General features: G+C 55.8%; 1 protein-coding gene across 7 annotated transcripts in view; it reads right to left on the bottom strand.

The window, feature by feature from the left end:
• CYTH1 (cytohesin 1) overlaps positions 1-15,886 on the bottom strand; it is a 76,121-nt gene that overhangs the window by 8,957 nt on the left and 51,278 nt on the right. For 5 of the 7 annotated variants that reach the window (XR_007131599.1, XR_007131598.1, XM_047756725.1 and 2 more), the window contains exons 2-9: positions 12,074-12,156; positions 10,738-10,802; positions 8,258-8,324; positions 7,926-8,044; positions 7,602-7,682; positions 6,661-6,773; positions 4,709-4,857; positions 4,230-4,342 (exon numbers count right to left, since the gene is read on the bottom strand). Coding sequence is in view for 5 of the 7 variants with exons in the window: in XM_047756725.1 (XP_047612681.1) it covers positions 4,230-4,342; positions 4,709-4,857; positions 6,661-6,773; positions 7,602-7,682; positions 7,926-8,044; positions 8,258-8,324; positions 10,738-10,802; positions 12,074-12,156 (790 nt within the window). In the remaining 2 variants the exon portion in view is untranslated. The remainder of the gene's footprint in view (positions 1-4,229; positions 4,343-4,708; positions 4,858-6,660; positions 6,774-7,601; positions 7,683-7,925; positions 8,045-8,257; positions 8,325-10,737; positions 10,803-12,073; positions 12,157-15,886) is intronic. The other 2 variants (XM_047756724.1, XM_047756727.1) reach the window with 1 other exon arrangement.

Raw genomic sequence — 15,886 nt, 5'->3', positions numbered from 1 at the left:
TTTCTCAATAAAAGAAACTCTGGGGTCGTGAAGTTATCCCGAGATGGCAGGAAGGAAGGGAAACGGCACTACGACCTCGGGGGGTGAAGGCCCGTCCTGCTCTTCGCCTGACCGTGAACCACACCAAGGTTATCCCGAGCCTGCGCGTGCCAGGCACCCGCGGCACCTCCTACCCGCCCCCGCTGCCTGGACGGGATGTGCTCTTCTCGCCAAGACTGAACTACAGGGAACAGCACCTCCGCAGTTGTCACAGAGGGCACGGACCACAGGTGTAACCCTGGCGTGGCCCGTGTCATGCTTTCTGGCTTGCCCATCACCACCGGCAGCCGAGCACAGGGCAGGGCTGTTCTACAGACAGTACCTCCGACTGCCAGGACGGAGCGCTCACGCGGCTTTCCTCGAAGGACGCGTTGCTGGAGTAACACAAACCACGCCGCGGAAAGAGCGTCGGGTGTTGTCCCAGCAGCCGCTAGGCACTCCTGGACTTTCGGGCCCCCTGCATGGCTCTTTGGGGTCCCCAGACCCTGAGAGGTTAAGTGACTGATCATTAACTGCCAAGGTTGTAAATGGCATGGACCGAGGCGAGGGGAGGAGGCCGGCTGCCAACAGGCATGCCCCACCCCACTGCCTGGTGTGGGTCAAGCCAACGGCCTCTCCCTGCTGGGACCTGCCCCTTCCTGCGAGCGCGTGCCTCTGGCCCCTGAAGGCCCCAGGGCGGGAGTCAAGAAAGCCGGGGATGGAAATAGGGCATGCGTGTGGAAACGGGACAGGCTGGGCAGAACCAGAGTAAAGGAGGCGAGGAAGGAAGACAAGGAATATATTTAGAATTGGAGTCAATCTGTCATAAAAAGGAAACCCCTCCCCATTTCAGAGTCTGAGGAAGTGGCTCTTCCATCTCTTGGGCCTTCACCCCACAAGGAACCTCCCCCGAGCCCACACCCACGTGTCTGCTCACAGGACCACCCGGGGCACCCAGGGCTCAGGAGGTGGCGGAAGAGAGGTCAGATGCCAAGAGGAAGAAGAACCTGGGAGAAAAGCAGGCTGGGCAAACTCTCTCCCCAGGGATGAGAGCTGGGCTCTTTCCCGACAGCCTGCGGCGCTGGGGCCCCCACCGCGAAGCCTCACGTGGTCCCGGGGGAGCATGGCCACGGTGACAGGAAACAGACATGACACAAGCAGACAGACCGATGCGCGCACCTAGACAGTCCCTGTGGAACTCACAGGACACCCCCCGGCCCGCAGCCCCACCCCGGAGGTATACGGTCTGTGGCTGTCACCCCGGAGCTGTGGGACCTGACGGGTCCCCAAACATTCCCTAAACATCTGTGTCTGGGCCCTTCTTTTCCGTGTGGCTCTGCTCAAGGGAGGCTAAAGCAGACACCCGAGGGGCTCCTGGTCCAGAAAACATGCTTCCCCAAGTCAGCAATGGAGCGGATGCCAACAACATGCCTAGAAGGCCAACTGGGGGCTCTTAACGATGACTCACTGAAAAGAGGGGGGGAGGAAAACAAAACGGAACATAAAAACAGAGCCGAGGTTGTAATGCCCTCCCCTGGCACCCAGGGGGTTAAACAGAAGGACTTCAAGGAGGGGTTCCACCTTTTAGGGGTTTTTAAAATACTTCACTTGACGTCATTTTGAGTTTCAGAAACACAATTTCCCTTTTTCATGCAAAAGGCCCATGTCCTACGGGGTCTAGCATAATTCTTTTCCTAGGCTGCGTCTCCAATGGCGGCTCGTGTGCGCAAGTGCGCGGCCATGGGACCCTCGGCGGCCTCTCCTCCTCCCCTGCTCCGCTCGAGAGGCCACTGAGACTCTTGGGGGGTCCACGAGCGTCAGCGGCGTAGCAGCTGCCTGACCAGCTGCGCAGGGAGCACTTCGCGTCTTTGAACCCCCGTCACAGTGTGTTTTCTTGCGTCCCTGCACACGGGGAAGCTCACCCGACCCACGTCTGGGGACCTCCTGTTGGACGCACCACGTGCCACCCCGGAGAGGGGAAGCAGGAAGGTCGCTCCACACCCCGATCCTGACCCGTTCCCTAGGGACTGTACGGCAAGCTAGAAGCAGCATTAACACTACCACCAGCAATTAAAAACAAAAGAACCAAAACAACAGAATAAGAAAACGCTGCAGCGATTACAGTGGCCTGGGCAGAGCGAGCGAGCAGGATGAGGGGATTACATACCTCCTGGAGTGTGGGGCAAGGAAAAGGAGAGCCAAAATCATGGAAACATACAAATGAGGGAGAAAAGAAAATTAAAACAAAGAAATTAAACCCGATTGCTTAGTCTCAAAGTGCAGTGCATTCGTCATTCATGTCCGCCTGGGGGTGGGAGGGCAGACGCGGGGTAACGGGCCAAACGCCCAGGCTGGCACGCGAACCAGGGGCCTGCCTCGTCCGCCAACCCCCACCCGGTAAAGGCAAGATCCGAGGTGCCACTGAAAAGCTGGCCCCAAAGATGCCACACATCAGTTCTCACCGAGCTAACGAACCCAGAGCGAAGTGAAGACCACTCTGGGGCAACGTGAGCGCCTTTCTTGAGAGGGCTCTCGCTTTCTAAAGCGTGTGTACAAGAGCACACACGCAACCCTGCTGACACATACGCACATGTGTGTGTACACGAGAACACACATCCTTACGGTTCTACGCGTACACGGACAGACACACGGCGGCCGCGGCCGGAAGGCCTGCCTCGGCGGCGCGTGCGCACAGAGGGCTGACTCTGTGCTACGATGAAAACACAACATGAAGACATTAGGAGGGTGTGGTGGAGGTTTAGACCAAGTGATGCAGTGACCTAAAAACAAGCCTCACATTTAGCTAATTTTTTTCTTTTTAAAAATAGGGGATGCCTCATGAATTTACATGGCATCCTGGTATAAGAACCAAGATAATCGTTGTGCTGCTCTAATTTTAGTAGCTGGGCTGTCAGAGCTAACACTGAGTATTAGCATTTAAACAAATTTTGCTGGAGGGGGAAGCAGATCCAAAGTGGGAGGCACTCTTTAAATTCCCAGCAGGCTTCCTTTTAACTCCATCCTCTTGGCAACAAAGATGCGGAGCAGAAAGGCTGCCTCTGGGGCGGGGGGGTGGGGGGGGGTGGGGGGGGTTAATAGCCCTAACTTCAAAGATTCCACCAGCTTAAAGATACACAGCATGTGACAAATTCAAGAGATGTTTAAAACCCCAATCAGTGAAGTGGTGCTTTAAGGGGAATTTGTGAATTACGTCATTATGTACAAACACAAGGGCTTGCGATATGCTTTTAAAACGGAATATAAATCTTATTGCTGTCTGAACAGTCAGAAATGAAAGATTCCTTTTCAGCGCTTCCCAGATGTGTGGATAACGGCCTCGCGTGTGATGACGTCCAAGCTCACGGGGACCAGGGGCTGAACTGGTAGAGGAGGTGGTTCTGACCCACCCCCTGGTAACAAGGGAGCCCAGGCATGGGGCCAGGGTGAGAGAACAGAGCGCTCCCTCAGCGGCCAAACAATTAACCTGGGCACAAGCAGGGGCTCGCCCTGCGTTCCGAGGTGGTTACTGAAACAAGCACATGTGTGCAGGAACGTGTGTAAAACTCCACGACTTTTTCCTTTTGGAAACTCTGTCACCTTCATGGCAAGACACAACCACGAATCTCGGTGATACGAGCTCACTTTTGGCAGAGGGGAGAGGAATAAGTTTTAGTTTTTCTGAATGAACAAAATCATTAATGTGGCTGATTCGGATCAGAAAGGAGGGGGAAAAACCAGCGCCCGAGAATGAGGAGGAGTGGCGTGATTGCGCTGCAGCCAGGCCCTGGGTTGCCATGCACGCTGCCCGTGGGAGCCAGAGCAGGAGGAGGTGATGCACTGGGGATGCGGGAGCGCCGGGCACACACTCGTGAGGGGAGGAGAGAGGTGGGCACAGCTGGCCGCCCCCCGCGCTCAGGGGGGCAGGGAAGGGAAACGGACCAGGTCCTCCGGGACCCTCCTCGCTCGATCCCAGAGCGGAAACGCAGAGCGCCAGCTCGTGTGGCCTCTGTGCGGCCCCCAGGCCTAGCTGTGCATCCACCTCCTTTCTGGAGGCGATCTTGTTACCACGGTATCAACTCCTACCAAAGCCTCTCCTTAGCGCCTCCCATACCAACCCCCTCTACAGAGCGGGCTCGGGGGTGCGGGCGGGCGCGCGCACCCTTCCTCCCTCGGGTCCCGTTAGGAGCCCGAGCCCGGAGGGGCGTCCCTTACCGAGCTTCAGGAGCCAGCCTTCCCGGTCAGGGTTGAAGAAGGTGTGCGTGAGGTCGTTGCCGTCGTCCTCTGGGATTTTAAAGGGTTCGTTTTTGATGCTCTCATACAGATTCTGGGGTAAGAGATGACACTGCTGTCTCTGATTCTGGAAATCTCTCTCCCCCTTCCCTTTCCCCGCCGTTCAACAAGCCTCGCTGGGCACCGAGCACCGGAGGCCGGGGTCTGCGCCTTCGGGCAGCTCACGGACAAGATCAGCCAGACGCCTGACGGACACTTGGGAAAGGAAGGAAAGCCTGACCGGTGGAGCCTGCAGCTGGACACGTCTAAAGCGCTTTCCCCGCTGCTGTCCACCTCTTACTGAAATTCACACGATTGAATGAAGGCTCAAGAGCAGACCCCGACGACCCAGTCCCGCCCGCCCACCCCGAGTCAGTGCCGGCCGCCCGAGGCCCCTGCCTGGAAGCAGAGCCGAGCTCACCCGGAGCAGCTCCTCAGGCAGGTCCCCCCCGTCGTTGATGCCGCGATTCATGGCAATGAACCTCTCCACGGTGGGCTTGTCTTTGACGTTGGGGTTGTGCAGGCTGGTGTTCAGCATGATGATGGCAAAGGAGAGGACGTAGCAGGTGTCTGAGAGAGAGAAGCAACCGGATCAGAAACCTCCGACCCCAAAGAAGAAGGAAGGCAGATGAGAGAGAACAGAGAGCAGTGTGCACAAGAGTGGGCAGGAGTTCCCTGGCGGCACAGTGGGCTAAGGCTCCGGCACTGTCCCTGCTGTGGCTCTGGTTGCTGCCGTGACACAGCTTCAATCCCTGGCCTGGGAACTTCTACATGCCACAGGCAAGGCCAAAGGAAAAAAAATAGGGCACAAGAAATGACAAATACAGAGTTCCCACCGTGCAGCAACGGGATCGGTGGCATCTCTGGTGTGCTGGGACGCAGGTTCAATCCCCGGTCCGGCACAGCAGGCTAAGGATACAACATTGTCACCGCTGTGGCTCAGATCGCCGCTGGGGTGCAGGTCCGATTCCTGGCCAGGGAACTTCCACGTGCTGCCAGTGTAGCCGAATTTTTTTTTTAAAAAAAGGAAATATAAACTAGCTATACTCTTGCTATCAAATAATAACTCGTTTTTCTTTCTTACATAAATGTGCCTACACGTAACACACCATCGACGTATCTCACAGGAAAGTTCCCTTGTGGTGCAGCAGGTTAAGGATCCAGTGTTGTCACGGCAGTGGCCTGCGTGGCTGCTGTGGCGTGGGTTTGATCCCTGCCCTGGGGACTTTCACATGCAGCGGCGGCCGTCCAAAAAATAAAAATGAATGTATCGCACAGATACAGACTGTAACACAATTAGAATTAAAACATATAGTTTTAAAGCCTACTTTTTTGCTAATCTTTTTTTCCCTTTTAAGTGTTATTGACGCAGAGCTCATTCACAAGGCTGTGTGATACCTTCTGCTGGGCGGCAAAGCGACCCCGTCACGCCTCTACGCATGTCCATTCTCTCCGAACCTTTTCCCCACACAGCAGATCACAGGGTCCGGGGAAGGGTCCTCTGGGCTCTGCAGCAGGTCCCCTTGGGCCGGTCGGTCCACATGCCTCGGGGGGCATCCGCCAGGCCCCAACCCCGAGTCCGTGCCTCCCACCCCCGACCTGTCCCCTTTGGTAACCAGAAGTTTTTCAAAGTCGGTGCGTCTGTGTCTGTTCTGGAAAACATCCTTGTATTTTCCTGGCTCTACATACGGGCGCTATCATAGGCTGTCTGTCTTTCGCTGACTCACGTCACTCAGCGTGACAGTTTCCGGGTCCGTCCATGTTGTTGGCATCGTTTGGTGCTTTCCGCGTGGGGGGTGGCACGCCACTGTGCCACATCTTCCTCAGCCTTTCCCCTGCTGGTGGACACCTAGGTTGTTTCCAGCCTCGGCTGCTGTAAACAGGGCTGCAATGAACTTGCAGCGCCTGTGTCTTTTTGGGTTATGGTTTTCTCTGCTCATTTGCTCATCTTATTAGCATCTGCGCATGTCAATAAAGCTTTCTTCTCTTTTTAAAAGCATGATGTTTTGGTGTTTTGGTGCTGTTGGTCTGGCCACAGCCTGCAGCTTGATGCAGCGTGCAGGCTCGATGCAGAGCTCCGTTCCCAGACCAGGGACTGGACTGAGGTCACAGCAGTGAAAGCACTGAATCCTCCCACGAGACCGCCAAGGGCCTCGCAAAAGCCTGATTGTAATAGCTGCCTATTTCCTAATGGAGGAACCATAACTTACATTCCTCTTGGGCTCTGGAGAGTTTCCAACTCTTTAGCACTCTAAGTACCACTGACAGCAATGTCCGTAGGCCAGAGCCCAGGCCCTTTTGGTTTAGAGACCACCTAGTGCCCAGCAGAGCCGGTGGATGCGGCGGGCCACAGGCGGGCAGCCTCCCGCTCACCTGTGGACTGGAACACCCCGTTGTTGCACTGACAGTAGCGCTGGGCAAAGGCCTCCATCATGCGGTCGATCTTCTGGGCCTCTCCTGGCAGCCGGAAGCTCCACAGGAACTGCCTGCCAGGTGAAGACAGGGCGTTACCGGACTGGGGCAGGCAATTTCTCTCTCCGTGAATGGTTCCTGGGGACCGTGAGGGGCTCCAGCCTCCTGCTAAGTAAGTCTGAGTAGATGCAGGCTGACAGAGCTCCACAGCTCTGTCCTCTCCATCAGAGGTAAGGTACGTAGGAAAAAATGAAAAAGTAAGATTTGCCTATTCAAAAGAGCAGTTCTCCGTAGACCAGTGCCCAAGACTGAAACACAGATAATGTTCATTTTAAAAGAACTCCAACTTCCAGGAAAAAAGATTAGTGGCAGAGAGAGATTTTCTATTAAAGTATTCCCGACTGATCCTTTTAAGTCAAAGAGACTCGTGGCCAACAGGTTTAATTCTGGACCATTGTCATCTACCTGAATAACACTAAACACGACAGTCGTATCTTCACTCACAGCAGTGAAAATACCAAATGACAACTTCTCAAAAGGCCAAGGGAAGAAATTTGGCCAAAACATGAACATTTACTTTTTCTAAAACGAAGGGCACACTTCCCACCTCCTACTCTGGGGCAGGAAATTAAGATTTTCTACAATGAAATTAGGAAAGATTCAACATTTAAATATTCATTAATTTCCAAAATGTGAAATGAAAGACCCAAGGAAGAGTTTCACCAAAATTTGTTTTCAATTTCATTCCCTTTAACCACCCAGTCATTTCTAACCACCGGCCAAGAGACGGAGACCCTCCAAGGTGCGCCTGCCCCTCAAACAACCGCCAGAGGCACCAGCTCACTGAAACGCCCCACCGGACGCAGGCCACCCGAGACCCGCCTCGTGGGGGGCTCGCTCACCGTAAGGCCTGGACGAGGTTGAGATCGGTGAACTCGTGGAGCCCCACAAACGCGTGGAGGACCTGGATGTTAAACTCATCTCTGGCAAGAAGAGCAGAAGATACGGGGTCGGGTCGGGAGGCAGAGGCCAGACGCCGACGTGGCGACGCCAGGGCCGCCCCGCCCGGCCGGCCACCTCCCGCCCGGCGGCCCCTGCGGCAAGGAGGGGGACAGGCGAGGCGCCCCTGCGCCCACGCACACACCGGCTGCGGATCCGCTGGGCCCGGACTGCTTCTCCGGGCAGCGGCCGACCAGCCTCCCCTGGCGCGCGCCCTGGGGCCTTACCGCTCCCCCAGGTAGTCGCCGATGGCCGTCTTGTTGAGCCCTTCTCCTCTGCACAGGAACTGGGCGATGTCCTCACACGTGTTCTTCAGCAGGTCGTTCTCGATCAGGAACTGGATCCCCTGGAGAGACAGCAGAGACGCCCGGCGCTTCAGACCCGCGGGCACCCGGACAGGAGGCGGAAGGGCGCGGGAGCCAGGGACGCAGAGCAGGTGGCTCTCCAGGGGGCAGGGCTGGCAGCCGCTGCGGGAGCCTCGCCCAGGCCCTGGGCTCCCCCCACCCCGGGCCGACCCCACCTTACAGAGCACGGGCTCCGGCTGCAGCCGCTCCCTTACCTTCTTAGGATCCATGTTGAATTTCTTCCTGCCCATGGCCACCTGTTTGCTCCTCTGCATGTTCTTCCTGTCAACACCACCACAGCCATTTTACCCTCCAGGCGCCCGGGAAGCCTCGAAAGCCTGACAGCACTCCCACGCCTGTCCCCAGACCTGCAGGGCCTTTGAGATTTATCCAGAAAAGCCCGGGCACGCTCAGGGCTAACCACGGGAGGTCACCGACACCCTGACCCTGGCTGCGCGCGCCCTGGTTCCTTCCACGGCAGCGGCCGCGGCAGCGGCAGCGGCTCTCCTTCTCAAGAGGATGCTTTGGAGCTTTGGTGGGTGTGATCTACGCATCGTGTGATATTTTCAGTAAACATCTCAAGGAGGTTTAGAAAGCTCACTGAGTGGTGCACCTGTCACTGTCCTCCAGTGTGACACCGTGGGCATCACCCCGGAGCTGTAGCCGCGAGAGAGAATCGTCTATGAAGACGAAGAAGAAGAATAAGAAAGGAGGGAGGAGAAGAAGGGAGAAGAAGGAAGAAGGAAGGAAGAAGAAGAAGGGAGTTCCCGTCATGGTGCAGCAGAAACAAACCGGACTAGGAACCCTGGGGTTGTGGGTTCGATCCCTGGCTGCGTTCAGTAGATTGAGGATCTGGTGTTGCCATGAGCTGCGGTGTAGGTCGCAGACGTGGCTCGGATCCCGCGTTGCTGTGGCTGTGGGGTAGGCCGGCGGCTATAGCTCTGATTTGACCCCTAGCCTGGGAACCTCCATATGCAAAGGGTGTGGCCCTAAAAAGCAAAACAAAAACAAAAACAACATCTATTACCTTAATCTGTCCATCCATTCATTTGCTGGTAGCCGTTTAAAGCCATGTACCTGTTTGGGCTCTTTTAACTAAAAATAGTGTAAACATCCTTGCACAAGCCTCTTTGTGGGCATGCTCTCCTCTCTCTCGAGTGAAATACCAGGGGCTGACTTGCTGGGTACAGCACGGCCATAGAGGTAACATCGAGACGACCTGCCAGCTCATCTTCCCCGGCAGTGACACCGCATATTATCAACAGCGCCAGGCCCCCCCCCCTGGTCCCCCCACCCGTCTATTTAATGTCAGCCACCCTAGTGGGTGTGACGTGGCATCTCCTCAGACTAATGATGCTGAGCAGTTTTCCTGTGTCTATTATACACATTAGTGTCTGTTCAAGAGTTTTGCCCATTTTTTATTTCAGCTGCCTTTTCACTGGTAAGTTGGATGTGTTCTTTCTATATACGGTCTGGATACAAGTCCAACTGCAAAGACAGGTATTGTGAATATTCTCTCCTGGTCTGTGGCTTGCCTTTCCACCTTTTTTTTTTTTTTTTTTTGGTCTTTTTGCCATTTCCGGGGCTGCTCCCGCAGCATATGGAGGTTCCCAGGCTAGGGGTCTAATCAGAGCTATAGCCGCTGGCCTACACCACAGCCACAGCAACACAGGGTCCGAGCCACGCCTGTGACCTACACCACAGCTCACAGCAATGCCGGATCCTTAACCCACTGAGCAAGGGCAGGGACCGAACCCGCAACCTCGTGGTTCCTAGTCGGATTCTTCGTTAACCACTGCGCCACGACGGGAACTCCGCCTTTTCACTTCTTTTTAGAGGACCTTTTATAAGAACAGAAATTGTAAATTCTGATCAACTCCACTTTATCCATTTCTTTTAAGTTACATTTTTTTTTCTTTCTTTTTTTTTTAGTGCAAAGGAAGAAAGCTGTCATTCAGAGTGGACGATACATAGACCTCACATGATGAGCTGGCCACTTCACTAACCCTGACGGTCCTGGCCGCACACGTTTGAAGAAAAAAAAACCCAAACGGTGTCATGAGGCCTGACAGGGAGACTCAGGCTTAGAAAAACACAGACATGTAGTGAGCTGGGTACCAAATGGTCTGGGAACCCCATGCAGAACTAAACTCTAAGTGACGAGCATTTCTCTGCAGTTACAAGAGAAAAAAAGAACCTGCCAGATACTTACTCCCTGGCGCGTTGCACTGTACTCTTGTTTCTATGTGCTCTTAGGGTTCGGGTTCGGGTTAGGGTTCGGGAGGTGCAAGCAAACTTGCAGGGATGCCCAGACACAGCTGGGCCCCCAGCATCCCGGAACTGCACGCACAGCGGCATCCACTAAGCTTTCCCTTTACCCAAAGGGAAAACCAGAAACTCTAAAATACCAACACGGTGGACAAGAGAGGGGAAGCAACAGTTCCCACAACAGCCTAAGGGCAGTTCAAGGCTTTGAGGGACCTGCCGAGTTCTCCAGTTCAGCCCTTCCAAAAACATCACAAGCCCTCCCTGGGGGAGCCCCTGCGAAGAAGGCGGGGAGTCCGGTCACGGACGCACTCGCCAGGAGAAGCGGGCAGAAGACACACTTTCTTCTCAAACATGCGACGTGCGTGAGACTCCGGGCCGGAGCCTGGCGACACTCGGCCACCACGCCCCCGGAAGGCGACAGACTCACCTCTCTTCTGTGGACCCCAGGTTTTCAATTTCATTAGCGACTTCTGCTATCTCATCCTTCAGTCTCTGCAAAACACAGAGCCCAGGGTTACCCGGAGGAAGACACAGCTCAGATGAAAACCTCCGACACCTCACATAACTCCCATGAAACAAAAATAAAATCCAGCAAGACGAAATTAAGAGAGACAACCTCCACTAAACCTAAACATTCTTGGGAAATTCACCTACTCAACAAGTGTTTACTGAGCTGCTACCAGAGAGGAAACGTCTGGGGAACAACAAGGGGGAAAGACAGCTCCCCACCTCGAGGAGTTTGGTCTGAGAAGGAAACGGCCGATGGTCCACCCTGGGTAAAACACGGATTTTCCACTGATAAATGACAGCCTCGATACGGCCCATCAGAGCTGCTCCGCAGCTCACTGAACATGAGGGGGAGAGAGGGCCGCCAGGACAGGAGTTCCCTGGTGGTCTGGTGGTTAGGATTCAGTGCTCTCACTGCTGTGGCCCAGGTCCAATTTCTGGTCTGAGAACACGCCCTAACCGCGACCCAAACCCTAACACAAGGGCAAAATAAAAATAAAAAGTAAAAAGACTCCCAGGACACGGGACTCCCCGGGGCCCAGGCTGTGCAGCCAGCGGCAGCTGCACTGGGCCGATGCTGCTGCCAAGCGGTTGGCAAAGGGAACACCATGCACGCTCTACCTTCCACCCCCTTCCCCATCTAAGCAGGCCCGGGTGATGCGCCAGATGGGCCCCGGGGGAGGCGGCCTCCATGGTGGAGGCGGCCTCGAGAGAAGAACTGCTTGGCTTTCCCAGCATTGACCAGCGAAGCAGAAATCAGAGAACTGGGGCGACACTAAGTTAACTCACGGCAGCGCTGGGCAGGCCCAGCTTCCCTCCCACACCTGCAGCCTGGGTTACAGGCTGTGCCCCTTCTGCCCGCCCTGAGCTGCCAGCGTGCTTCACAGAGAATTCTAGAAGAACCTGCATCCCCACGGGCTAATGTGATCCATCTCATGGCAGCCTGGCAACGGATGTGCTCATCCCTGTCTCCAGATGAAGAAACTGAGTCCCAAGAGCTCAAAGTCTCAGAGGAGAACCGCCCTGCTGGGGAGCGGCAGCCAGGACCGGGCCATGGGTAGACCGAAGCTCAAGCCTGGTGCGGGTCGCCTCCAGGGCCCCGCGCCCTTGGCAGTCAGCAGACGGAGGCCACTCTGATAGCCAAGCAGCCTCTCGGAGACTCCATTCGCACCCGCCCACAGGGGTTCCCAACCTGCAGGGCAGCGCTGCGGCGAGGGCAGTCAGGTGTCCTGGGAAGATGCTGCCCGGCCGCCTACCTGGATGTCGGCCAGCAGCTCCTGCTTCCTCCGCCGGATGTTCCCCAGCTCCTGGCGCTCCTCTGCCGTCAGGTCACTGGGAACTGCAGGGAGGAGGGAGAGGTTACCGCGCCGGAGATACGAAGCGTCCAGAGGTCCCCAAAGGACAAGAAAGCTCGGGAGAGGCGAGAAGCCCGGGGGAGGTGGGCGCCTGCGGGGACGCTCCGGCTGCCGTTCTGCATCAGGTCTCCCCACGTCACAAGGGCCTCGGGTCCCAGAGAACAGCTCTGACGACGGAGCAGTGGTCAGAAGGGGCGGGAGAGGAAAGGCCGCCCGTGAGAGGTTGGTCAGGAATGAAACTGGGCGGCCAGGCCCCTGGCGAGCCCAGCTCTAGGCTCAGCTCGCTCCCCGGGGCTGACCCCGGCTGGGGGCAGTGGCCGGGACCCTCGCAGGGAGGGGAGCAACGGCAAAGCAACGTGAACGACAGTTTTGTGCCACTGCTGGAGGGGTGGAGAAGGAGTATGTAGAGAGGACAGGTCCAGAAGTATGTACCCCAAACTGGAAGGGTGTTCGATTCTGCGGACGGGGCTACGGGACTTTTCTCTCTGTTTTACGCCCTTTAACTTTTTTGGATACCATTTAAAATAAGCTCTTATCATCAGATCTAAGTTCCTTAATTCACCGCCAAAGCTCTCGGCAAGAAACCCTTCCACACTCCTTCGGACTCCGTCTCCCGTGAGAGCAGGGCTCGGGCTAGAAGAGCCTACGATGGCCCTTCCGCGTGTGCGGGGAGCCACGCAGTCGGCGGAGAGACAGGTGGTGGCATCAGGCGAGCCCGGGCTCCAACCAGCACACGGCAGTCGGGCCACTTGGCCCAAGTTCCTTGACCTGCTCCGGCCATGACCTCACTAAGAACGCGGGGGTCCCATCGGCCACGCGCCGGGCTGCCGTGAGGATGAGCCGTAGTCACCAAGGGCCTCAAGCCCTCGGGGGCTCAGGAGGCGCACGCAGGTGCTGGTTCTGCTCCCTTCCGGCCTCAGCAAAGGGCCTGTGCAGCCTGGCGGGAGGGGCAGCACCTGGGCACTTCCATCCTTCATCAGGCGTAGGCGCCTGCGGTGCTGCCACACCAAGGGACGCGGTGGCCACCCGCCACCAGTGGGTCGTCATTAAGCTCTTGAAATGTGACTGACCTGGTCTGGGATGTGCTGAGTATGTAAGCTACACATCGGATTTCACCAAAAACGTGAACTCTCTCTTTAAACTATTCTGTATCGATTACGCACTGAGATGATAACTCGGTGAATAAAATACACTATTTTAGTTGCTCTCCCCGGGGCTGCGGGAAAGTGACACGGCATTTGTGGCTCATATTACAATTCTAAGGGTCAGCCCAGAGCCACAGCTCTGCTGCGAAGCACGAGACACACGACTGGCCGCCTGTGGCCCTGAACCACACTCTACCACCTTCGGAGGGCACTGCCTCCTAAGCATTTAAAAAACTCAAGCAAGACAACAAAAGAGGGTGGAAGCGATAGGCCACAATTAAGTCTACCGCATGGGTTAGTCGGCTACATTAGATTCTAAGCGGACTTTACCTTTTTTAAACTTTTTTTTGCCCAAGTCCGCAGCATGCTGAATTTCCTGGGCCAGAGATTGAATCCTCACCACGGCAGTGCCCTAAGCTGCTGCAGTGACAACATCGAAGCCTTAACCTTCTGTGCTATGAGAACTCCTTGATTTTTCCTCCCTCACCCTTCTCTAGAAAAGTATCTTTTAAACCTCTCCAAGACCCACAGTTAAGAAACATGTTTGAGGAGTTTCCGTCTTGGCGCAGAGGAAACGAATCTGACTATGAACCATGGGGTTGCGGGTTCCATCCCTGGCCTTGCTCTGTGGGTTAAGGATCTGGTGTTGCCGTGGGCTGTGATGTAGGTCGCAGACTCGGCTCGGATCTGGCACTGTTGTGGCTGTGGTGTCGGCCGGCAGCAACAGCTCCGATTAGACCCCTAGCCTCCATATGCCATGGGTGCAGCCTTAGAAAAGGCAAAAAGACGAAAGGAAGGAAGGAAGGAAGGAAGGAAGGAAGGAAGGAAGGAAGGAAGGAAAGACGTTTGAGGAGGTTCCCTTGTGGCACAGCGGGTTGAGGATCCAGCCGCTACCACAGACGTGGCACAAGCTGCGACTGAGGCCCGGGTCTGATTCCTGGCCGGGGAACTTCCACATGCCACGAGTGTGGGGACAAAAGAAAGAGAAATGCATTTGCTTTCAGAAGCCAACCTCCCCCTTACACACAGTATCCAAGACAATACCCTCACCATGTGAAATCCATTGACACCTTCTACTGCTCACTCTTAGTTTTCTTAACAGTGACTGACGGTTGTTGCCCATGAAACTGATTTTGTGGCCTAACGAAAGCGCGGGGTCCTGGGGTTTGAAATACACTCTTATAGGATACGAGAGGCTGGAAGACACAGCCATTCAGAGGTTCCAGCAGACCACCTAGATCCAGCCCAGGCCTTCCGAGTGCGGCCTCGACTGAGTCTCTGCAAACTCGGAGGTGAGCATCCTGACAGCTGGTTCAGAAGAAGGTTAACTGACAACGGATCGGCTCTAGTTAGAGCGAAACTCATTCTGAGAAGCAATAACCCCATTCGAGAGAAAAGCATGCCTGCCGGGGTCTCCCTGGGCTGTTTCTGGGCTTCCTTCTAGTCCTCAAAGATGAGACGTTCCCTTTGAGAAACTAATTCCTTGAGGTTCCAGAAGACAAAGTCATCCTAACAACATGGTTCTGAAAATGGGAGGCAGTGGTTTACTTCTGAACAGCTGCTCCGTGGGGGAACGACGGGTGGGCTCTGATTCGGAACCTCGGCGTCGACTGGATCGGATCACCGGTGAGTCTCGGGCGGAGGCAAGACTGCGCTCCTCGCGACAGGGCTGATGAACAGTGGACCACGAGGCAAGAGCGTGTGTCTCAAGAAGCCGTTGCCCCGGTGGCAACTCTCGGTGGAGGCTTCCTTCTCGGAACCTAAGCACCCAGCCGTTCAGGGCCCGCGCTCTCTCTCTCACTCACACACACACACACACACACACACACGACAGCTTTCCGGAAGGTCACAATTGAGCTTCTGTAACTGTGCCTGTCGCCCTCCACCTCTGCTTTGGAGAGAGGAGACGAACGGGGAAGAGGTACACACCTGCCACCTCCCAGGGCAGGCGCAGAGGCGCCGCGGGCAAATTCCCAGGACTGGGGAGGCAGAGCGCCAACACCTCCTGAGCAGAGTCCTCGAGGGCGGGGACCTCGCACGCCTGTCACTGCCGTGTCCACAGCACCCGAGGTGCCGAATATGTACCTGGCGCAGGCAAACACCAAGGGCCTGGACTGCCTGGAGGTGAGCACGCTGGGGGGAGGGTGCCCGGGGCGGGGCCTCTAGCCCCACAGCTGGGGGGCCTGGAACGGTCCCATGGAGAGGTCACTTCTGCTCCCCGCCTGTCCCCCACACCCAGAGCTGCCACACCGCCTCTCCACTCACAGAGACGGCCAAACCTCCAGCCCGGAAGGGAAACAGCGGGGCCAGGAAAAGACCAGCCCCAACCTGCCCCCGGAGCAGAAAACTTTACAAGAACAGGAAACTCTGAAAAGGCGGCAACTACAGAAAAAGAATAAGCTCTGGGACATTAAATGCATCTTCCCCTCTGGTCTCTTCCAAAATAAGAGAGGTTAACAAGGGACTAATAAAAGACAGAGTTAAGGCGCTCCCCCAGAACAAAGAGCAAAAGAAGAGCCTTGAAAAAAGCGGCACATCAAAATATAAGCAGGAGGTCCGTTCATTCAGG

Source organism: Phacochoerus africanus, chromosome 14, assembly GCF_016906955.1.
Source record: "Phacochoerus africanus isolate WHEZ1 chromosome 14, ROS_Pafr_v1, whole genome shotgun sequence".
NCBI classification, from domain to species: domain Eukaryota; kingdom Metazoa; phylum Chordata; class Mammalia; order Artiodactyla; family Suidae; genus Phacochoerus; species Phacochoerus africanus.
The sequence above is the reverse complement of the archived record's forward strand: the minus strand, read 5'-3'. Positions and strand labels throughout refer to the sequence as shown.